This window comes from Mesoplodon densirostris, chromosome 14 (genome assembly GCF_025265405.1).
Source record: "Mesoplodon densirostris isolate mMesDen1 chromosome 14, mMesDen1 primary haplotype, whole genome shotgun sequence".
NCBI classification, from domain to species: Eukaryota; Metazoa; Chordata; class Mammalia; order Artiodactyla; family Ziphiidae; genus Mesoplodon; species Mesoplodon densirostris.
In genome coordinates this window covers 26,311,767-26,336,658 of record NC_082674.1, presented here as the reverse complement: position 1 = coordinate 26,336,658, position 24,892 = coordinate 26,311,767, and the positions used below count along the sequence as shown (strand labels likewise).

The 24,892-nt window shown below is 37.3% G+C and overlaps 1 protein-coding gene across 5 annotated transcripts in view; it reads right to left on the bottom strand.

Annotated features, from left to right (window-relative positions):
- Positions 1-666: 666 nt before the first annotated feature.
- Positions 667-24,892, bottom strand: part of BIRC6 (baculoviral IAP repeat containing 6) — a 230,976-nt gene continuing 206,750 nt past the window's right edge. For all 5 annotated transcript variants that reach the window (XM_060117774.1, XM_060117775.1, XM_060117778.1 and 2 more), the window contains 6 exons: positions 23,724-23,941; positions 21,110-21,271; positions 18,306-18,383; positions 11,301-11,489; positions 5,543-5,677; positions 667-1,802 (listed from right to left, as the gene is read on the bottom strand). In XM_060117774.1, the coding sequence (XP_059973757.1) occupies positions 1,623-1,802; positions 5,543-5,677; positions 11,301-11,489; positions 18,306-18,383; positions 21,110-21,271; positions 23,724-23,941 (962 nt within the window). In that variant the 3' untranslated portion in view covers positions 667-1,622. The remainder of the gene's footprint in view (positions 1,803-5,542; positions 5,678-11,300; positions 11,490-18,305; positions 18,384-21,109; positions 21,272-23,723; positions 23,942-24,892) is intronic.

Sequence of the window (24,892 nt, the reverse complement as noted above, 5' to 3'; positions counted from 1 at the left end):
TTCTGAGGACTAGTGGTGTGAAATGGGGAAAATGACCCTACCTTATTTTAATGATTAAAAATAAAATCCCAAATTGGAGGTAAACAATATACTTGAAGATTTTATCATCTATCCCTGACAGGACCCTGACAGACCGAGAAACAAAAGGCCTAGAGGATTGATGACTGTCCTTTTACTACTTATTGCTGCTAATTTTATACTGAGATATAAGATAGCAGGTCTGTGAGCAACATTTAATTGACTCTGCTTTCTCATAAACTGACTCGATTTTGTCATGCTTGTGTAACTCATCACCCACTAGACCTAATGCTGTGTGTTTTGGAACCTTTGATTTCCTGGTCACACACTTTATTCACTTTAAGGAGCTCTGTACCTTGTTGAGAGAGTATCACGATCCCTAGTTCCCCTTTTCCTTCAGAGAGTAACTCACTGCTCAGGATAGAGCTTCTCCTTCAGGTCAGCTCCAGATTCAGGGTTTCCACACACCAGTTTATTTTATATAAACTCTATCAAGAATCACCTTAGCTCTTCCTTTGTGATAACGGGTTTTGAAAAAATAGCCTTCCCTTTCTCGTGAGTAGCTCTTGAAAGTGTCCAATTCTTTGTAGAAATAGCATTTCACACCATGGCAAACTGTTTTAGAAACAAGACATACCAATACACCTAAGTCTTTATTTATTTGGCTCTAGGAAGAATTTGCATGAAAATGAGCCTATATGGCAAGTACAGAATGTACTGTAACAGCACCAGAGAGGTACATCCTCTCTGCTCTACAGAGCCTCAATGTTTAACACATACATGTGACGTTAGTAATAAAACCAGATAGTCCAGGAAGAAAGGAGCCCTTTAGGAAAAACTCAGTTTAGAGTGACTTTTCAAATTGACCATTCCTCTCCATATACTTAATTTCAAATAATAGATACATTCACAGGCCCAATATTGGCATAGAATAAAATCAAGTTCATTTATTTTTCTGCATCTTAGAATTTTAGAAAGCATAAAATTAAATACGTTGAATGTAATAAATTCATCCATACAAGTGCAAGTCTCCAGCTATAATGCATTTTATGGCAGATTTATCATTTAAAAAATGTACCAGTAAATCAAAAAAGAGGGAGTATGTCCATTTAACTTTTATTGAAGTGTATGTAGGAGGTCTTCAGAAATCAAATATGAGCATGAAGATATGGCCAAACATAAAATCTATCAAATTCAGTGAAAAGTTGCTGACTTTAAATAGTAGTTGTAAGAATGATCAATATATATTCTTTGTTAACAACCCTTCACTCTACAGTAAAAAAAAAAAAAAAAAATTCAGTAAACATTCTTTCCTAAGGTAGTTTCCCTTATATAATCAGTGATTTATCCATTTCTTTGTATACACAAATTTGTTGAACATACCAATCAGTGGTTCTCACAAGTGAAAAATAAAAGCACAAAAAAGTTTACACTCTTGTACAGGTAAATAAAAGATCACCTTGAATTAAACCGGATCTCCTTAAGGGTGTAGTATAGTTTCAGTTTCATTACCTATTACATAATTAGTTTCTTACATACAAATATTGACATATTTGGCTTGTGCTTCAAAGCCTCTGCGTCTATGAAGTCCATATCAATGCAGCTCACAATTTGAAGTCACTGGGGAGTTCTTTACTGCTGCTGGGTTTGACCTGATCATGCATTAGAGTCTCCTCAGCACCCGCTGTGGCACTGCACATTTCCGAGGCATCATCGGCATCAGGGTCCAAGTCTTCAGGACAGGGAAGTTTCAGCAGCTCTTCTCGGAGCTGAGCTGTGTGACGCTACGCAGGGGAAAATGAGTGATGTTAGAATTGTAAACCCTGGGATACTAGCACAACATCACTGGAGGGAAGAGTTGAGTTCAAAACAAAACCCAAAGCATTAGGTCTAGAAATATTTATTAAGACCTTCCTTAAGCTAGCTGCTCTAACAGGCAGTGAACAAAGTTGGCACAAATGTCTAACCTCAAAGTAACTGATGCTGCTGATAAGCCCTGAGTACTGAGTAGCACGCCCACAGACCCTACCAATGCCCCAACACCTGTGACAAAAACAGCATTACTAATGACTTAGAGGACACCAGTCATTTGCCATATATAGTTTTAAAGAGAATAACATCTTGACTTGTAATACATGCTGCCTCTGACTAAAATTTTTGAGAGACAGTCTATAAATTAAAATAAAACCGGGGCTTCCCTGGTGGCGCAGTGGTTGAGAGTCCGCCTGCCGATGCAGGGGACACGGGTTCGTGCCCCGGTCTGGGAGGATCCCACATGCCGCGGAGCGGCTGGGCCTGTGAGCCATGGCCGCTGAGCCTGCGCGTCCGGAGCCTGTGCTCCGCAACGGGAGAGGCCACAGCAGTGAGAGGCCCGCGAACCGCAAAATAAATAAATAAATAAATAAAATAAAATAAAACCACTGTTATTTTAGTGAATAAAAACTAGGCCCTATGTAAAACGTTTGAAATGTTTCATACTCATTGCCTCATGTAATGCTTGGCTTACACCTTATAAATAATTTAATCATAAAAATTTTTAAAAATGTAAGCAAATGAAAAAGAAGATCTAGAGAGAGTATATAACTTTGTATTACCCCATACTGCCATTCAGGGAAGGATACAGAGATGTTAACAGAGAGTGGTTGGTTGTTTACAAACATTAAGTTTTAGTTTATAAATTTCTAGTGGGAGAGAAATGACCTCAAATCTCATACCAAGGGCTTTGAAAATTAGTTGTGTCAATAGCTGACTTTGAAAATCAACCAGCATTTATAGAACAAGGCACTGTGCTCAACAGTAACAATGTAAAAGCAATGTGTAAAATAAGGAGGACACAGCTGGATAAAAAGAGCTGACTGTACTAGGCCATTTTATCTAAGGGACTGGAGCATCTGTGGATTTTGGTATTTGCAGGGGATCCTGGAACCAATCCCCTGTGGATATGGAGGACCAACTATATGATCTCTGATTTTACAGAGCCTAAACTCTGGTTAGAAGTAGAAGACATATAAGCAAGATAAGACAACACCACATTTGCAGCCATTTTTAAGGTTTCAAAGTATATTTACATACTGGTAACTCGAAATTTTTCTAGCCCCAATTTCCCTTCCACCATGGACAACAGAAGAAAGCACTAACTAGGGAAGAAAAAAAAAAAGGACAATTATGAAGGCCCAGTTGAGGTGGGAATACTATGCCTTTATTTCGAAATTAAACTGAACAGCTGCATACTTTTCTCAAGTAGCACTCAGCAGCAAAAGTATACCTGAGATGATATAAATTTGGACTGATTCAGGATAGAGATTTCCAAATCAGGGCATTACAGAAACAAAGAATAAGAATTTGAGATACGGCTTCCCTGGTGGCGCAGTGGTTGAGAGCCCGCCTGCCGATGCAGGGGACACAGGTTCGTGCCCCGGTCCGGGAAGATCCCACATGCCGCGGAGCGGCTGGGCCCGTGAGCCATGGCCGCTGAGCCTGCGCGTCCGGAGCCTGTGCTCCGCAACGGGAGAGGCCACAACAGTGAGAGGCCTGCGTACCGCAAAAAAAAAAAAAAAAAGAATTTGAGATAAAAACAAGACAGTGACTGAAATAACAAAGCAAAAGAAGCTGGACTTTAGCCACTGAGGTTTTGTGTAAGGGAAAGATATATCTAAACGATTGAGCTATAGGAACTGAGGAGAATAATGGGGAGGAGAATCCCTGTATGAAGGCAGCACTGATAGGACCTAGCACTGACCAGATAAGTATACTAGATGAAGCGGGAGTGAAATAAAATCTGAAGATTTTAAGACAGAGAAAAGTTGTTTAAAATTAAGAAAATACAGAAAGTTATAAAATTTGATTGAAAGAAAGATAAGTTCTCTTTTTTAGATCTTCAATGAAGAGTGATGACAGGGCATCCAAGTAAAAATGCCAGTAATATGACTCTGAGAAAGCTAAGAGCAGACAACAGTTTGCAAAGTCACTTTTAAAGAGAAAATGGCCAATGTCAGGGGTATAGATACAATGATAGAGAAAGAGAATAAAATAGTCCTAAGGGCCAAATAGGAAGGCTTCGGGTACACAATCATTCAGGAGAAGGGGAAAGAAAAAACAAGCTGAAAGAATTAAGAGTGTGAGAAGAGGAGCCAAGATAGCCCACAGATGAGAAGTACAGAGAAAAAAGGAACATTAGACCAGTGTTAGGACTGTTTTTATTAAGTAGGCAACAGTGTTACTAGAGATTATACTGAAATCATCTAATTTAAAAGTCAAGGCAAGTTTCCACGAAGTGAAATTTAAGCTGAAAACTGAACAGAAGTGAGCCAGTAGAGCAGGCAAAAGTAAGCATCTGTAAAGGCCTGGAGGGGAGAGAGATGCACGGAGGGGACAGAGGTGTGTAGAGAGCAGAGCCAGGGTCACTTTGAGAACTGGATAGTGGGTAACTTCCGTAGAATGGAAATTCAACTGCAAAACGTTGATTGGTGAGAGGGTTATTTAAAAATGGAGGCAAAAGTGTTAACAGCTCTAGTTTTTGTAGTAAAAGGAGAGAAACATTTTTATAATTACAGGGGCAAAATAAAACTAGCTTAAGGGGATGCAAATGTTAAGGAGAAAAAAATTTTTCTTTTTAAAGGTTTTTATAATGGAAAATCTCAAACATATACAGAAGTAAGCAGAATATAAAATAAATACCCATGAATCTATCACCGAGCTTCAACATTTATCAGCTCAGAGCTAGTCTTCTTTCATCTATAATACCACCACTTTTCTCATTTTGTTTTGAAGCAAACCCCAGATATTGTATGGTTTTACATTCATAAATATTTCTGTATGTAACCTGAAAAATAGGGACATTAAAAAAATTCACCAATAAAAAAACCTAATAAATCCTTATCATTATCATCTAATCATTTCAAGTGAAGATACTTTTAAAGTTAGAAGGAAAGGAGCCAGTAGAGATGACCATAATCAGTGGAGGATAAAAGCAACAGAGGTGAGTAAAGACAGGTATCTCCCAAGGCAGGGGAAAAAGGGTGGCCTTTGAAGGTATGATTCCCACATAAAAAAAAAAAAAAAATCCCCAAAACCATCATGTACTGCATTTCCATTCTGTGAACGCCCTAGTTGAAAACAACAGCTCACCTCCCCCAAAACAGGATTGTATCACAGACACTTCCACACCAATCAGCTGTTGGAGGCTCTGTAGCTACCATCTCCCTCATTACTCCAAGTAATAAAATTCTGGAAGGTAAGAGGCTCAGGGAAAAGCTAATGCAAACTGTCATGGAGCACATTTTGTTGCCATCATTGTCAAACAACTCTATGAAACTCTGTTGGCTCAGTCCCTATACTCATTTTTAATTTTAGGAACTGTCACTTCATTGTCAAAAGGAATGTATCTTTTCTATAGACTTCTGGGTAACCTCTGAACTTAATAAATTTAATGTTTCTTTCTAGCGGTCATCACGGTTCTGTCAGTGAATATACAACTCTTCTTTTAAAGCCACCGACAAGGCTCCTGTTAGGGAGGGTTACTCACCTTGAGAGCTGCTGCATGGTGAGACATGGTCCTGCCTACGCGCTTATCACTGCTGTGCTGCTGGATGTCTGCAATCCACTCCTCACACTGGGCCATGATCTCAGCTCTTTTCAAGTAAAAATGTTTATGTATAACCTTAAGAATAAACCAAGTAAGAGAACAAAATGTGATCGGGTCAAAATTTAAAAGACAAAGTATGTGGCATTACAAAAACATGAAATTTAAAAGACATGGCATTTTTTTTCTCTCCACAAAACTCAATGTGGTGAACACTCTACATTATTAACAGGAAAGAATCAGGATTATGACATCAGATGACTTGTGTTGAAATACCCAGTTCTATAAGCAGAAAATAATGCCCAATCCCACTCAGACATTTCAGTAGTTAATCCTATCCAGAGAACATAAGACATCTATAAAACAACAGAGTCAGAAGGCAAATGTAAATAAATGAATAACCAGGAGAAAAAGTATTGACAACAGAAAAACTGTCAATTTCTATCTTTCAAAGAGAACTCAAAGAACATTTAGATGAGTAAAGAGATTCTCAATCACAGGCATTCGCACAGAAATCAGAACATAGCCCAAAATAGGCAATATTATTACTCTCTTAATTTTGTCTTCTGGTTAACTTATGAACAAGATTTTATTTTATGACGTTTAACTCCTTGTGATAAATGTGCTTTATATTTCAGATTTTTGAAATTCTTTCTCTGAAAAACTGAGTAAAATTTCTGTGTATGTAGTAAAAGTCTATTTTTGACAAATTTAAGCTAGAAAATAGATTATTTTGGAATTATTATTCTGTATTCTGGGTGAGCTACTTACTACGTTGCCCAATGAGCTTGTCTCCTCTAAAGAAAAGGCAATAATACCTACAAGGGAAAAATCATTAGGAAAAACTGGGAATGGACGTAAAACACCAATAAGTTATTGAGTTTGATACGTACAGGGATACAAAAATGAGTACGAAACCACCTGATACGAAGAACCATGGTAACCACAGAATAAGATGGGAGATGAGTGCACAAGAAAAAGATACGCTTTGAAAAATACAAAACAACAACAATAAGAAACAAAAACAAATCCCATGAAATTAAAAAAGTAGCAGGCTACAACTGATTGGGAAAATTAGAAAAGCATTCATGGACAAGGGGTACCCCTTTAATGTGAGCTAGGTTCTAAAAGATGAGAAAGAATTATTGTTTCAAATTATACTTATTTCCTTTTTGTGAAAGTCATGTCCCCACTCTGAGTCCCGTGTTAGCACTTTATTCTTCCAGAAAACAAAACAAAACTTTAAGCATGAACCAACAAATTACACTGACCGTGTACACTTAACAAATTTCTTTGAAAACATTTAAAAACTGACGTTTAACATATACAGAAAAGTGCCCAAATCATGTGTGTAAATGAACGCATTTTCCCACAGTGATCACAAGAAAACAACCTCTACTTAGATAAGAAACAGAACATTACCAAGCACGCCGGAAGACCCCCTTGTGCTACTTCTTACCATTAACCCTCATCGAAAAGTATTCACTATACTAACTTCTTTAAGTATGAGTTTAACTCAGTTTTGAACTTTTTATAAATAGAATCATATAGAAAGTACTCTTGTGCCTGGCTTCTTATGCTCTTTATTGTGTTTATGATATTTGTCTATCTTAATGTGTGCAGGAGTTCACTCATTTACACTGCTGTATTCCACTTTATGAAAATTCCGTGATTTCTCCATTCATTCTGCTGATCAGACTGTTTCCAATTTTTGGCAATGTTATAAACATTCTCTACACCCAATATGTACACAACTGCTATTGAGCATATACCAAGGAATGGAATTGCTAGTCATAAGGCATATATTAGGCTTATTACCTGAAAGTATTGATATGTTAGAAAGTATTGATATATCAGAGCTCCAGTTGTTCCACAACCTAACATTTGGTATCAAAAGCCTTTGAACTCTTAGAGATGCTGAAGGATAGGTAGACAGGAGCCAGACAATGTAGAGCTTTGAAGGCTATGGTAAGGACTCTGTGTTTTCATCTTCAATTAATGGGAAGTCAATGGAGTGAGATGATCTGATTATGCGTGGGGAACCATTGTAGGACAAAGTGGAAGCAGCGAAATCAGAAAACTACTTCAACAATTCAAGCAATAGGTAATGGTAGCTTGATTTTTTGTTTGGTTTTTAAAAAATATTTATTTATTTGTTTGGTTGCGCCAGGTTTTTTTTTTAAATAAATAAATTAATTTATTTACTTTTGGCTGCGTTGGGCCTTCGTTGTTGCGCACGGGCTTTCTCTAGTTGTGGAGAGCAGGGGCTCCTCTTCGTTGTGGTGCACGGGCTTCTCATTGTGGTGGCTCCTCTTGTTGCGGAGCATGGGTTTTAGGCACGTGGGCTTCAGTAGTCGTGGCATGCGGGCTCAGTAGTTGTGGCTCGCAGGCTCTAGAGTGCAGGCTCAGTAGTTGTGGCGCATGGGCTTAGCTGCTCCACTAGCTTATGGGATCTTCCCGGACCAGGGATCGAAACCGTGTCCCGTGTTGGCAGGCAGATTCTTAACCCAGGGAAGTCCCTGCACTGGGTCTTAGTTGCGGCAGGCGGGCTCCTTAGCTGTGGCTTGCCGGCTCCTTAGTTGCAGCATGCATGTGGGATCTAGTTCCGTGACCAGGGGTCAAACCTGGGCCCCCCGCATTGGCAGCGCAGAGTCTTAATCACTGCACCACCAGGGAAGTCCCGGTAATGGGAGCCTGAAATAGGCTGGCCATGGCAATGAATTAATTAATTAATTAATTGAAGTATAGTTGATTTACAATGTTGTGTCCGTTTCTGGATATAGCAAAGTAATTCAGTTATACATATACATACATATTCTTTTCCATTATGATTTATTACAGAACATTGAATATAGTTCCCTGTACTATACAGTAGAACCTTGTTTATCTATTTTATATACAGTAGTTTGTATTTGCTAATTCCAAACTCCTACTTTATCCCTCCCCCACCTCCTTTCCCCTTTGGTAACCATAAGTTTGTTTTCTGTGTCTGCGAGTCTGTTTCTGTTCTGTAAATAAGTTCATTTTAGATTTAAGTTCAATTAGATTCCACATATAAGTGATATCATACGGTATTTGTCTTTCTCTGTCTGACTTACTTCACTTAGTATGATAATCTCTAGGTCCATCCTTGTTGCTGCAAATGGCATTATTTCATTTTTTTATGGATGAGTAGTATTCCATTGCATATATACCACACCTTTATCCATTCATCTATCAATGGACATTCAGGTTGCTTCCATGTCTTGGCTATTGTAAATAGTGTGGCCATGAACATCGGGGTGCATGTATCTTTATTTTTTTTAATTAATTTATTTATTTTTGGCTGTGTTGGGTCTTTGTTGCTGTGCGCAGGGCTTTCTCTAGTTGTGGTGAGCGGGCACTACTCTTCGTTGCGGTGCACGAGCTTCTCATTGCGGTGGCTTATCTCATTGTGAAGCATGGGCTCTAGGCATGCAGGCTTCAGTAGTTGCGGCACGTGGGTTCAGTAGTTGTGGCTCACAGGCTCTAGAGCACAGGCTCAGTAGTTGTGGCACACGAGCTTAGTTGCTCCATGGCATGTGGGATCTTCCCGGACCAGGGATCAAACCTGTGTCCCCTGAATTGGCAGGTGGATTCTCAACCACTGCGCCACTGGGGAAGCCTTGTAGATTTTTTGATGATGGCCACTCTGACCAGTGTGAGGTGGTACCTCACTGTAGTTTTTCTTTTTTTTAATTAATTAATTTACTTATTTATTAATTTTTGGATGCGTTGGGTCTTCGTTGCTGCGTGCGGGCTTTCTCTAGTTGTGGCGAGCAGGGGCTACTCTTTGTTGTGGTGCACGGGCTTCTCATTGCGGTGGCTTCTCTTGTTGCAGAGCACGGGCTCTAGGTGTGTGGGCTTCAGTAGTCGTGGCACGTGGGCTCAGTAGTTGCGGCACACGGACTCTAGAATGCAGGCTCGGTAGTTGTGGCCCACGGGCTTAGTTGCTCCGCGACATGTGAGATCTTCCCGGACCAGGGCTTGAACCCCTGTTCCCTGCATTGGCAGGCGGATTCTTAACCACTGCTCCACCAGGGAAGCCTCCCTCACTGTAGATGTGATTTGCACTTCTCTAATAATTAGCAATGCTAAGCATCTTTTCATATGCTTATTGACCATCTCTATGTCTTCTTTAGAGAAATGTCTCTTTAGGTCTTCTGCCCATTTTTTTGACTGGGTTGTTTTTTTGTTATTGAGTTGTATGAGCTGTTTGTATATTTTGGAAATTAAGCCCTTTTTGGTCACAGCGAAAATATATTTTATTATCAAATTTTGATTATGCTTTGAATGGTGGAACGAAATTTGTCAACAGATTGAATGTGGTATGTGAGTAAAAGAATGAAGCCACACGTGGTTAGGGTTTTGGGTTTAGACCATGGTGCTTTTACTGAGAGAAGAAAGGAAGGAAGAATCAAGAGTGCAGTTTTGCAGTGTTAAATTTGAGGTGGTTATTATACATTCTAGTAGACTTGTCAAGTAGTTTACATATCTGGATACATTATTTGAGTCTTCAGGGCACTAAGAAATTAATTTATGATACAAACAGGAGGAATATAAGTTTATCAAGGGCAGGAACTGACTTTCACTTTTCCTTGAGTTCAGAGTACCTTAGAGCAGTACCTAGTAACAGCTGATATTCCACACAGCTGCCAAATGAATTACTTAATGTAAGTAATCCAAACTTGAAAAGGGACAGAACATTATGCTTAAGAGTACAAAGAAATGCATGTTTGTATTTCCTGTAATATTAGGAAAAGCAATTACCCACAGCCTTGAATACAAGCCTTTGCAAAAGTAAAATACCCAACTATGTCATTCAAAGTGCAAATTCATTTAGTAATAACAAAAGGAAGAAACGTTTTTACATTCCTTCAGAGTATATTCATCGATACTACTTAATGAGGAGAGTTTCGCGTGTGATGCTACATAGAGTTCACACATAATATTTGCTTAACTGTATTAAAGATCAATTTTCTATCAGGTAAATATGCCAATTCTTTGTCTAAAGTGTTGTGTTTCTAGCACAACGTAAGAAACTGATGATCAAGGGAAACGATTTAGGAAAGAAAAATGTTTCATGACAGAGTTAAAGTAAGATGTGATGAAGTAATCTGATGTGACAAGTGAAAAATACAATCATATTTTAGGCAGACTAAGAAGAGATAACTAAGTACAGGAAAAGAGCCACACTTCAGGATGTGGTAAAATGAAAGCACGTGACAGTATCAAGACTGGTTTCAGAAACTAAGTTCAACTTTTCCTAAAGAAAAGAAAATGTCTTTTTCTTCAATTTCACACACAGATATTAGTATAAGGGCAAAGTTTCTATTTGCAAGACAATTAGAAAGTATCTTAATCTCTAATAAAAAAGTATTTTTATGAAGAATATTTTAGTAACATATTCTAGCATATACTAACATAATAACTAGCACAGTATGCTAGTAGAACAGTAGCCATGAAAAATAAAGAATTAATAAAACTGTCCAAAAATATAGTCAGATGCCTTTTAGGAAGTAAATGGTTTAAAAAATTCATCTGTACTATATTATTACTGGTTTTTCAAGACTAAAAACAAGAGTTAACTTTAGTATACCACAGATATAAAGGGAAGTATAATACCTAAACTATATTCTATTATGTCTTTAATAAAGTATTTCATTAATTTTATTAAACATACCTCTTTAAAACATGGTGAAGGGTTTCTGATTTGTTCTAGCATTGCCCACTTAACCGTTGCTTGTCGAATGTTTCCATCATATTCTCGAGAACTCTGTGTGCCACTGGGAGTGCCTCTAGACCGTTCATATCCTGGTTCATTAAAATAAGGCTCAGCTACTAATATAAGGGACTGAACAGACACCAACACCTGAGGACCAAAGAAATAAAGAATAGTTATGACAGGACATTTTTACTACCAGTAAACTAATACCTTACTTTATCAACTAGGAGTGTCTTTTAATATGTGCTTCCACATAACTTTATCACCATAAAATTGATGTTAATAATTGACATTGAAATACTTTATTATTAGAGCAAAATTAAAATAGGTACAGTAGAATCTTATATAATATTTATATATATGTTTTATATTCTTGAATCCTTGAAAAAGAAAAATAGGTATGAAGATCCTATTTCCTGAAACTACTAAAAAAAACACTTGCTTATAAACATCCCATACCAATTTAGACATCATTTTGCTCGAACTGTCCTTACTCTTAAAGGGCATAAAGCTAACAATGTACTCCTAACAATACTCACTTGTGAGGAAAACTACACATGACACAGTCTTTACTTTCATTCCTAGGAAAATTTACTTTCATGGTATCACAAAAATATTACCAGCTTTCAATGGCAAGATGACATGGCTCTAAGACCACCTCTGACCCCCTACTTAAATACCAGACGGTTTGTTTCTCCAGATATAACCAATATTGAGAGTTCACTCTTAGTTAATATAGTACTGCTTGCTAATATACTTATATAACTGGCTAATATGACATCTTTGGAGGCAGGAAAATATTAGCTATAATCTTCCCACTTCATAAATGAAAAACAATTAGCAGCAGTTGCATTTTCACTAGGAAAGATGATTAAACAACATCAAGGATATGCACCTTAGAAGTCAAGGGATATATTTTCTTAAAAATTTTTAAAAATGGAAAACTTGAACCTGAAATATATGACTTATGAATACACAAAGTTAAATATGACCTGAACTAACCATGTTACTGAGGCCAAGGTCAACTACAGAAAAAAAAAATTAACCTGTATAATTCTGAGGCAAAGATCTCATAATTTTTAAACTTACTGAAACTAAATATATCACTAAAGGAAAGTGATTTCCCTTGGCTATATACTTTCCCCCAACTCAAATCTGACACTTCTGAAATAATCTTCCAGGGCAAATTTATTAGTTCCTTTCCTTTTCCCTTTTAAATAATCTTCCTCTTATTCGAGTAGGGTATATTCCCATTATCTACAAAGGTGGAGAAAGAAATTTTGTAACATAGGATTCAGTTACTTACTTAACCTCAACTCCTTTGAGACAAAATATAGTTTTATAAATCTCAAGCAGCTGGAGATTCAAACAATTTACAAACTACTTCAGATTCATAACACATCTGGTTTTTTAAAAGAGCTAAACTATATACAGGAAATGAAAAATAGATGCTTTGTGTATAGAACAAAGAAAACTACATTTGAGAAATAAATTTGAGTTTAGTATTGTCTGCTAAAAAAACTGAGCTATAACATCTGCATTTGATAACAAATAAATTAGCAGAGATCGATATTTCTTGGAATTAAATTCAAAGAATAATTTATAACACATGCTTTTTTCTCACTGGGTGACATTATTATTTACTTTTTATGGGCATCTTCTATTTACTTTTTAAACATGTACCCTTTAGGAAATATATAAATGCCACTTTATTTTTCTTTGGTGAACTCAGCTATTTAGGAGTCAAAATATTCATTTTATGGAATTTCTGGAGCTTTGAATTATCTGACCTACTTACTCATTTTATTTCACAGCACACTTTATTGTAGCCCATAAAACACTCCCATGAAAAACCAGTAAATAAATCCTTGGGAAGAGGATTTCCCTTTTTTAAAAGGATTTGATTTTCAATATTCTAAATTAATAGGATTTATCTAACTCTGAGAAACACTATATTTTGAAGTCAGAGAGACCAAGGTAGGCAGAGTAACTTTATCCCCTCAGAATCCATTTTTTGGTCATCTGTAAATAGAAATAATACCTACTTACATTATAGGATGACTGTGAGAATTAAATAAGGGGTTGAGGGGTGTAAAACAGTAGGGCTCGGGCCTCCCTGGTGGCGCAAGTGGTTGAGAGTCCGCCTGCCGATGCAGGGGATACGGGTTCGTGCCCCGGTCTGGGAGGATCCCATATGCCGCGGAGCGGCTGGGCCCGTGAGCCATGGCCGCTGAGCCTGTGCGTCCGGAGCCTGCGCATCCGGAGCCTGTGCTCCGCAACGGGGGAGGCCACAACAGTGAGAGGCCCGCATACCGCAAAAAAAAAAAAAAAAAAAAAAAAACAGTAGGGCTCATATGTGTAATTAATACACAATAGCTATTCTTTCATGGAGTGAAAATGACAGCATACATCCAGAAGATAGCAAAATGCAAAACAAAATCACTTCTACTCTAAAAACAATATATTTTAACTTAATGTAATAGGGATATGCAAAAAAGCAGTCAGCATGAGTTCCATTTTGATCAACAAAACTTAATTAAAAGAGCTCCCTGGATCAAACCAAAAAACAAACAAACCAAAAAAACCCAACATTCATCATAGCCACATCTGGCTAAAGTGTTTTCTTAGAATGAGTTGAAAACGAGTTGGTAATTAACAGAAAAATATCTATTACGTACCATAATATACTATATATATGTTATACTTAATAATAAATAGAATATATTTTCATTCCATAGTGTAAGTTCACCGATTCTTAGTCAGTTCTTTGACATTTTCATAAAGTCAAGAGTCAAAAAAGCTTTAATTCATAGGCTGAATTTACAGTCCCTCTCCTCTTTAGCTTTATGTTAGCACACACAAAACTGTAAGATGTTCTCATTATAATTTATTCAGAGGCTGATTAAATCAAGAACCATATAACAGCTTCCTTTCACTGTCTGTGTCAAACAAAAATTTTAACCCTACCAGGCCATAACCAGTCAGCAATCTTGACTCCTATGAATGCCTTTATTTTCAAATTATAACTTGTCAGAAGATTTAATTCTTTAACCTGGTCTGGTATGTTAAAAATTTTTATTATAGATATTTCAAACACAGCAAAGTACAGAGTATACAATCCAAAATATTAATTTGCAACAAGAAACTACATTATACAAACTAATAACTTGTTTAGGGTAATGGAAAGAAACAGTCTTAGTTAAAAATGCTTTTAGCCTTTCAAAATAGTAAGTATCCTCCTCTACGGAAAATTATACTGCTGTTGAGTAGAACTATAATCAGAGGCTGATTTCCAGAACTTTCCATTTTAAGAAAAATGGTAGTATTTATATATTATTATATTATAAATATATTTATAAATGGTTGATTATGTGACATTAAATATGTTTAACTCCTCTTGCACATGACATCTTTATTAACATCCAACTGGAACAAACTATTCATAGGCATTAATATGTATTTTAGGTAGATTATAACAACATTAAAAACCCGTCACAAATGGGAATTCCCTGGTGGCACAGTGATTAAGAATCCATCTGCCAATGCAGGGGACACGGGTGAGCGCCCTGGTTCGGGAAGATCCCACATGCTGCGGAGCAACTAAGCCCGTGCGCCACAACTACTGAGCCTGCACTCTAGAGCCCACGAGCCACAACTACTGAGCCTGTGTGCCACAACTACTGAAGCCTGAGCACCCAGAGCCTGTGTTCCGCAACAAGAGAAGCCACCGCAATGAGAAGCCTGCGCACCACAACAAAGAGTAGCTCCCGCTCGTCACAACTAGTGAAAGCCTGTGCACAGCAACAAAGACCCCACACAGCCAAGAATAAATAAAATTTAAAAAGTAAAGAAATTAAGTAATTTTTCCTAAGGCTCTGTAGTCTGCCTCTGAAGAACAAATCTAATAAACAACAAAGGGCAATGTGTTCCTGCCTAGATGCATTTGTTTCTAGTATGATGTTTATAAAGTAGTATAACACACAAAAAAATACAGGCCAATATTTCTTAGAAATATGGATACAAAAATCCTCAAGAAAAATACTAGCAAACTGGGACTTCCCTAGTGGTCCAGTGGTTAGGACTCGGCGCTTTCACTGCCTGGGCCAGGGTTCAATCCCTGGTTGGGGAACTAAGATCCTGCAAGCCGCTCAGCATGGCCTATATATATACCTATATATATATATAGATATAGATATATATATAGATACATACACACACACACACACATATATACATATATATATACACACACTAGCAAACAATTCAGTTACATATAAAAAGAATTACACACCATGACCAACTGAGCTTTATCCCAGGAAAGCAAAGTTGGCTTATATCAAAAAATTAATATATCGTATTAATAGAATAAAAAATAAGAATAATACAATCATTTCAATAGATGCAGAAAAAGCATTTGACAAAATCCAACATCTGTTCATGTTAAAAATACGCAAGAAACTAGTAGAGGGGAATGTCCTCAACATGATGACGGGAATTTATGAAAAATCCACAGCTATTATCACACTCAATGGGGAAAGAGTGAAAGTTTTCCCCTAAGATCTGGACAAAACAAGGCGATTCACTCTTGCCACAGAAAAGATATAACCTCTCTTGTTCTTGCTCAAGTCAATTTTGTCACAGATCTGGAAATCTATATTCAGTAAACCATCTAAAATGTAGAGAGTCATATAATAATGGTATTATTTGTAAAACTAAAATAGTAAAAGTGAAATATTTAGTCAACAGCGGTGAAATCATTCAGTTATACTATATGAACTCAAAAGATTATTACATAGCATTTACAAATTATAAAATTGTAAACTGGGAAGATGGATAGGCTCTAATGCTAGGTGAACAAAGCAATATACAAATAATTATCTACTATGTTAATTATGACTATGTAAACTATGTATATGACAAAAAACCCTAAAGAGAAAATACAGAAAAGATCATACTTTATGTGTAGTAAGGTTTCAAAGTTGTAAAATTTAAACACTTCAGAATAAGTTTCTTTATTTCACAGGATTTCTGGTATATATTAGACATACTGATAACATAAAAGTTAAAAGCAAATCCAATTTTAAATTAAAAAACTTTGAAAACTGTAAATTTATTTTTAAAACTACATAAATCCAACAAAAGTTTCAAAAATTGATTCCACTTCTCAGGTAAGTCTAATTTACTTCATGAAAAACAGGATATCTCTGAGTTTCCTTTCAGAGTAAAACTCATCATAAAAATAGTTTCTGTTGACAAGAGTAACATACATGTAGAAAAATATTTTAAGGTTTTTGAACTAGAATTGACAATTTCTTTTTTAGTTTTCTAAATTGAAGTATAGCTGATTTACAATGTTGTGTTTGTTAGTTTCCGGTGTACAGCAAAGTGAATACATATATTCTTTTCCATTATAGATTATTACAAGATATTGAATATAGATCCCTGTGCTATACAGTAGGACCTTGTTGTTTATCTATTTTATATATAGTAGCCTATAGCTGCTAATCCCAAACTCCTAATTTATCCCTCCCCCTACATAATCATTTCTCAAATGAAGAAGTATTATAGTTACTTGGGGGAACATTCTAATAACTTCCTTAGTTACTTTGCATGGATCATATAATCTCTGTTTTTCTTGAGTCTCCATGTTAGCACAAAGGAAAAATTTATATTACAGTACTATTTAATTCATGGGGCTGCTTCAAGGTCTTTTCAGAGAACCTAAAAAAGTCACATCCTAAAGAATGATTTTTCATATCTCTTTTACTTAATTCAATATAAGAATGTAGGAAAAAAATCCTTTCAAGGTAGGTCAACTTTAACAGGCTTACCTCGGGATAATTTATGATGGTCTTTCTTAAAATAAACACTAAACTGCAAATGTGAGTTTAAACTATTATGCAGCAACTGTGATTTATTTCTGTTTCCTCAATGATCAAGCAACAAAGTTAATTCCTATTATTAATATGTCTGTCTCTTTGCTGGAATTCTGAACTATTAAGATAAAGCATCAGCAAAAAAAAATTTGATGGGATACTATATAACATCTTATTTTATGTACTCAAATGGCTTGTGAAAATTAACTTAAAAAATTCAAGACTATGAAACATGTGTGTTAAGTGCTCTACAAAATAAGAATGGCAAATCCCAAGTTTTATGACTTCCAGGACAGTACTTCTAGACCTCGGATGAGACCCATTATTTTTTTTATTTTTATTTTATTTATTTTATTTTTGGCTGTGTTGGGTCTTCGTTGTTGCATGCGGGCTTTCTCTAGTTGCAGCAAGTGGGGGGCTATTCTTCATTGTGGTGGGAGGGCTTCTCATTGTGGTGGCTTCTCTTGTTGCAGTGCACGGGCTCTAGGAGCACAGGCTCAGTAGTTGTGGCCCACGGGCTCTAGAGCACAGGCTCAGTAGTTGTAGTGTACAGGCTTAATTGCTCTGCAGCACGCGGGATCTTCCCGGACCAGGGGTCGAACCCGTGTCGCCTGCACTAGCAAGTGGATTTTTAACCACTGCGCCACCAGGGAAGCACCGAGTCCCATTATTAACTAGATTACAGAAGAACCATATCACGTGTGGAGAGACATGTAACACTAGTAGTTATTAAATTCTACTCACCTGAGTTTGAGCCTTATAGTGGCTGGGAGATGGAAAAGGCTAATCTGTCTTGCCTGATCTTGTTGCACCAGAGTGTACTTTAAGGCAAGTTAGGGATTTTTTAAAAGGGAATTTTGACAAAAAGAAAATTCTAATGTCCTAACTTAAGATTCTAAACTCAAAATGAGCTATAACTCCATTGTACTAACTGCTCACCTATAAGCTATTTAATATGTACTTCCTATCAATCTAGCTTTTTATTTTTTATGGTTTACTATGTTTATTCTTGGTCGCTAAAATAAATGTTCTTAAACCAAGATGGTTCCTTATTTTCTAAGTGAAACTGTAAGAGAAATTTGTTTACTTGCAAAAAGCTTGAGGTCTGGGGATTCCACTTCTCTTCTGGTCTTCCATGCCATGTATTTAAGATGCTTAAACAAACCTGAGGAAGAAGGGGGAAAAGTATAAACAGAATTGAAAGGAGTGCTTTTTAAAAGTAATCTGCCGGAACTAGAAATAAAATTGAAATGTTATTATGTCAAAGTATCTCAGTTTTATGTACCCCCAGAAAACCCTAAGGGTTGGTCTGTTAAAACAAATTGGTATCTTCAAATGTGATCCAAATCTGTGTGGCATTATAATTTCTTCATAATGAAAAATGAGTTAGCAGCTATTACACATTAATACAAATAACATATTTTTTAATGAAAAATAACTCTTTTTCCAAACAACAACAAAAAAATTTTTGGTGAGGAAAAGTGGTATTGTTTTACATTTAAGAAAATCTCTTTCAAAATTCTGTAAATTTTGAAAATGGGTTATAGCTTAATAGAAGAGATCTTGATTTCATACCTGCCTCTATATTTGACTTGTTGTTATATATTGCTTTGGTTGAAATGTATGAATAAAATCTGGCCTCACGCAAACATGAAGTGGGAAAGGGGAGGACCCTGCATATTCCCTGAAGGGTCCTGAGGATCCCCAGAGTTCCTCGGAACAAATATGAAGACACATTAGTTACTTGTTCACTCAAAGAGCAAGAATGAACTCAAAGCATCTGCCAAACACAGGCCAACAGTCACTCTGGGAAAAAGAGAACCAGGGACATGTTATCTGTACTTGTAAACTAATAATTTCATGTAATGGACAACAGATTTGGAAAATAAGTGGTCCTTAAAAGAGCAGAGAAGTCCATCTCTTTGCTATTCTTTTAATGCTCTGTGAAAATAATGCAAAATACATCAATTTGTTTAGTAGATAAATTCATTAATCATTTTAAAAGACTTGTATCTGAACAGTTTTGTGAATTATCGTTTGAAGCACTATCAGACATACCTTTCCACCTGGTTTTTAGAGCATCCCTGTGACTACCATTGGCAGGGATCTGCTTCCTAACTACAGATCTAGATCCCAAGGTTGAATGTTAGTCCCAATGTACAGACTATACAATTCTGGGTACTGGAATCTCAAACCCTAAACCTCTTCCCTATACCAGTAAGTCTTAAGGAAGTAATTTCTATTTTTTTTAATTAATTAATTTATTTATTTTTGGCTGCATTGGGTCTTCGTTGTTGCACGTGGGCTTTCTCTAGTTGCGGCGAGAGGGGGAGGGGCTACTCTTCATTGTGGTATGCAGGCTTCTCACTGCAGTGGCTCCTCTTGTTACAGAGCACGGGCTCTAGGTGTGCAGGCTTCGGTAGTTGTGGCATGTGGGCTCAGTAGTTGTGGCCTGTGGGATCTAGAGTGCAGGCTCAGTAGTTGTGGCGCACAGGCTTAGTTGCTCCATGGCATGTGGGATCTTCCCAGACCAGGGCTTGAACCCAGGTCCCCTGCACTGGCAGGCAGATTCTTAACCACTGTGCCACCAGGGAAGTCCAAGGAAGTAATTTCTTAAATAATTCTTAACATCTACACTTAAACTCTATTCAAGTTCCAGACTCTCTCTTGAATAAAGTCAACACTGCTACTTTGTCTACTTTGCTCAGTTATAAAAGACCTGTTCTTTGCTTTCCCCAACAAAGCAAGGTTTACCTCTGGTTAAGTATCCTACAATAAACCCAGAAAATGAATTCCAATTTTGCGATTTGAGCTTATGGTGAAGACAAAATGATAACTTGTAAGCACAGATCGGAGGCAGGCTGCACCTTTTAAAAATAGGAAGGGGCTTCCCTGGTGGCGCAGTGGTTGAGAGTCTGGCTGCCGATTCACGGGACACGGGTTCGTGCCCCGGTCCGGGAAGATCCCACATGCCGCGGAGTGGCTGGGCCCGTGAGCCATGGCCGCTGAGCCTGCATGTCCGGAGCCTGTGATCCACAACGGGAGAGGCCACAACAGTGAGAGGGCCGCGTACCGCAAAAAAAAATAAAATAAAATAAATTAAAATAGGAAGACAAAACCAGGGGAAAACTTGGGCCATCTTTAATAAACCAGATCAACTTCAAGCATTTATTATTCTCACATCATCAAAGAGTCTGCTTATGAAATCCAGAAATTTCTTCTGACCTTCTAGTAATTTTTAAACATTGAATACACTCAGCATGGAATTTACTATTGAAATTTCATCAAACTGTCCAAAATTACTTTGAAAGGTGATGATTATTCTTTTAAATCTAATTTTTAAAGGTTTATTGCCATATGAAATGATTTTTATTATACCTCTTCGTCAACTATTTTTGTGGAGACAGGAATGCATCTTCCTACTTACAAGAAAATATAAAACATTTTAACACAAATTAAACTTTAAAAATAAGTTCACAATGGTACATATCATAGAAAACATGGATAGTATCTTCAGGCAATTGTGAAAAGATAACTGGAATTGAAGATACAGAAAGTAAAGAAAGGTGAATGGCAAAGACAGGCATCTGGCTCTGTTATCTTCTGAGTGGAGATAGCTCTCAATTGGCCAAGGAATGTGTTGAATAAGCTAGTCCCTCACAATAACCCCTTAAGACTATAAGTGCTTTGTAACACTGTTGTGTTTCTGCCATTTTTGGTTCCTTCTCTCTCATTCCTCAGGCTAATCTTTGCATACAGGGAAAAGAAGCACAAAGAAACTCACGTACTTTTGAAAAGAAGATAACTAAAACAAAATTTCTGTTCAAATTACAAAGAACCTTTGGGTTACAATACTTTGGCATTAGAAACAAAAGACTGCAATTACATTACCTTGCCATCATTATAAAGGTTTGGATTGAATCGCACACTATGACCACCAGTCGTCTCTAGATTCACAAGAGGAGGTGAACTGGGATAATCTTGAGGAAAATAGACATCAAACTCAAAGCAGCCATTTGCATAAGGAGTGTCTGCTGGACCAGTTATCAGAACCTAGTATGCACATACAAACACAAAAGCCTATGTTACTATTCCTAAATGCTACTATTTAGAAAAACAATTCAACATGAAATAAGAACAATCTTCTTACATCCTATATACATCTCTACCAAAATGTGTTAAAAATTAAGTTAAAAGTTAAAAACATACACAGGACTAGGAAACGGTTTTAAATTACAATTAAAGTGATTTGGTTTTGGTGAAAATGGGCTTTTAAAAGAGAGATGCTCAATTGGCAGCAGGAAAGCTTACCTTAACAGCAGATACCTTTTAAAATATTGTTACTTTTTTTTTTTTTTTTTTTTGCAGTACGCGGGCCTCTCACTGTTGTGGCCTCTCCTGCTGCGGAGCACAGGCTCCGGACGTGCAGGCTCAGCGGCCATGGCTCACAGGTCAAGCCGCTCCACAGCATGTGGGATCTTCCCGGACCGGGGCACGAACCCATGTCCCCTACATCGGCAGGCGGACTCTCAACCACTGCACCACCAGGGAAGCCCTATTAAGTTACTTTTTTTCTAAGAGCTTTCCTTCATGATCTCTACATTACTGTCAACAATTTGAGATTCTAGGTATATTCATTATCATATCTCAAAGGTATGAGAGTAACTTTCTGCTTCAAATCTTCAAGTTAATGTTTTAAGAAATAGCTTACTTTTAAAAAAAATAAATTAACATTTTAAAAATAAATTTATTTTATTTATTTATTTTTGGCTGCATTGGGTCTTCATTGCTGCGCACGGTCGTTCTCTAGTTAAGGCGAGCAGGGGCTACTCTTTGTTGCGGTGGCTTCTCTTGATGCAGAGCATGGACTCTAGGCACGCGGGCTTTAGTATTTGTGGCACATAGGCTCAGTAGTTGTGGCTTGCAGGCTCTAGAGCATAGGCTCAGTAGTTGTGGCACACAGGCTGAGCTGCTCCATGGCATGTGGGATCTTCCCGGACCAGGGCTCGAACCTGTGTCCCCTGCACTGGCAGGTAGATTCTCAGCCACTGCGCCACCAAGGAAGTCCAAGAAATAGCTTACTTTTAAATATTTTCTTCTGGGATAATGAGACAAGTAGGTAACAGGAATAAATGTTTTCATGTAACAATTTATGATAAAAAGGTTCTGAGAGAACAGTAGGTGTGATGTTTCCCTTAGGGTTACTGGTAGTCCAAAAAATAGCAGAGAACCCAACAGTGAGTGTCAGAATTATTTAATGAATTATGTTTGAGTCAATCAACAGATATTTAGTGTACAAGACATGAGCAGCAAAGCCTCGGGTCCTGAACAGCTGTGTGTGGAGGCAAGTGGTACTAGAGTCCCGTTCTGTGACAACTCTGATTTACATTTTGGGGCTCCAACTTGGGATCCTTTCTGTGAGGTACAGCATAATGCTTAACAGTCACAAGTTTGAACTTGTGTGGTCCATTTAGCAATAAAATACTTCCCTAGGCAATCATATAATAATCAGCTCTACTGTTTGTATCAAGGAAAAGTGTGGTCAATAGGCAAGGTCTATGAGATTTCTACTGAAAAATTATCCAAAAGAGCAAAACAAAAAAGCAAACAAGCAAAAAACCTTATTCAAATCAACGGGTCAATAGTTTTAGCTGTGTATCTAAGGAAGACACAATATTTAATCCATCAATTAAATCAAGTAAAGAAAGGTTCCTCCCACCCCAGGTATCAAATCTTTAAAAATTACTAGCTGCAGCTTCTCTTGGAATTTAAGGCCAGATCACCACAGTGTTAAAACATAAAGCTGCTGGTTTTATTTATTATTGTACTACCATTACTTAAATCATATGAGAATGTAAATATATAAATTTCCTAAAAAAGAAAAAAAGATAAAAAATTTTGAAGACTGATAGTATAAAACATGAGATAAGTATTCTGGATTACAAGGAAGAAGTCCTGTAACTTTTTTTCAACTGACCAGCATTAAATCCTTTGATAGTAGGTTCTAAAACTATGACAGGGTGCACACAGCCTTTGTCCAGGGAAGGTATCTTGGTATTTTCTTCTAAATCTTTATTTTGAATAGTACTCTCATCCACATACTCTGAACTAACATTAGAAAAGGACTCCCTTGGGCTTCCCTGGTGGTGCAGTGGTTGAGAGTCCGCCTGCCGATGCAGGGGACATGGGTTCATGCCCCGGTCCGAGAAGATCCCACATGCCGCAGAGTGGCTAGGCCCGTGAGCCATGGCCGCTGAGCCTGCGCATCCGGAGCCTGTGCTCCGCATCGGGAGAGGCCACAACAGTGAGAGGCCCGTGTACCGAAAAAAAAACAAAAAGAAAAAAAACAAAAAAAAAAAGAAAAGGACTCCCTTCACTGATGTCCAAAATGGTCAACAGAATTTTTATTAAATTTATTTAAATTCATGTTATTTCTAGTACTTTATATGAATATTTGAATAACTGGATTAGCCAGGGAAATAGGAAAAAAAGTTGTTTTTTCTACCTTCATGATGTCAAGTCGCTCCTCATCACAGCGCACAAAAACACTAGAGGACGATGAAAGAGGCAGTGAGGTTGACAGCGTCACAGCTTCCTGTGCAAGGCGGCGGGCTCTGGCAGCACTGTTAGCATCGTTTGCATTTTTCACCTGAGACATGTAGTGGTAGTTTACTTTAAAACCCAATTTCCCATCTTCATCTTCAGAAACCATCTCAAACGTATCTAAAAGAAAAGAAAAAAAAAAAACACTGAAAAAAAACAAAAAAAAACCAGAACGGAGGATAGCTGTCATAATAACAAAAAATTACAAATAAACAAATCACTAACCCTTCTTCCCCCCCAAAATGGAGAGGACTGCAATGTGGAAGAAGAGCAAACTATAAATGTTTATGTAATACCTACATATGTGTGTTAATGCTGCTAGAGCAATGGAATATGTCATAGAAGCAAAGGAAGAAATCAATTTTAATTTACAATTTGGACATGCAGGCAGATTATATAATATCAAGCATTTAAATCACAATGCAAAGTAGCAGATAATTTATTGTTAAAATGAATGGTATATAATGTTTTTTGCCAAAATAATTCAGAACATGAAACGCCAAAAAGTATTTCAGTATATTTCTTTTCTTTTCTTTTTTTTTTTTTGCGGTAGCGGGCCTCTCACTGTTGTGGCCTCTCCCGTTGTGGAGCACAGGCTCCGGACGCGCAGGCTCAGTGGCCATGGCTCACAGGCCCAGCCGCTCCGCGGCATGTGGGATCTTCCTGGACCCCGGTCCATGAGCCCGTGTCCCCTGCATCGGCAGGCGGACTCTCATCCACTGCACCACCAGGGAAGCCCTATTTCATTTTTAAAAAGAGAATAAGTCTTTATATATTTGTACTGATTTGGAATCAGAAAACAGAAATTGACGTTGCTGACGTTTATTTCTGTATTACTTTTGAAATTTAAATTAATAGGATAAAACAGGATTATTAGGGAAGCCTCTGAAGTACTTTGATAGAATATAAGTAATGGGTTAATTCTTAACCGTTTATTCAGGCAGATTTGGAAGGACTTAAAGTTATGATTTACTGATAAGCTATATGTCCATCCAAAATAGAAAGAAAAAAGTGGATTTGAACTCTATCTCTAATTCAGATTAAACCTACCTCACCAATGGATGAAAACAA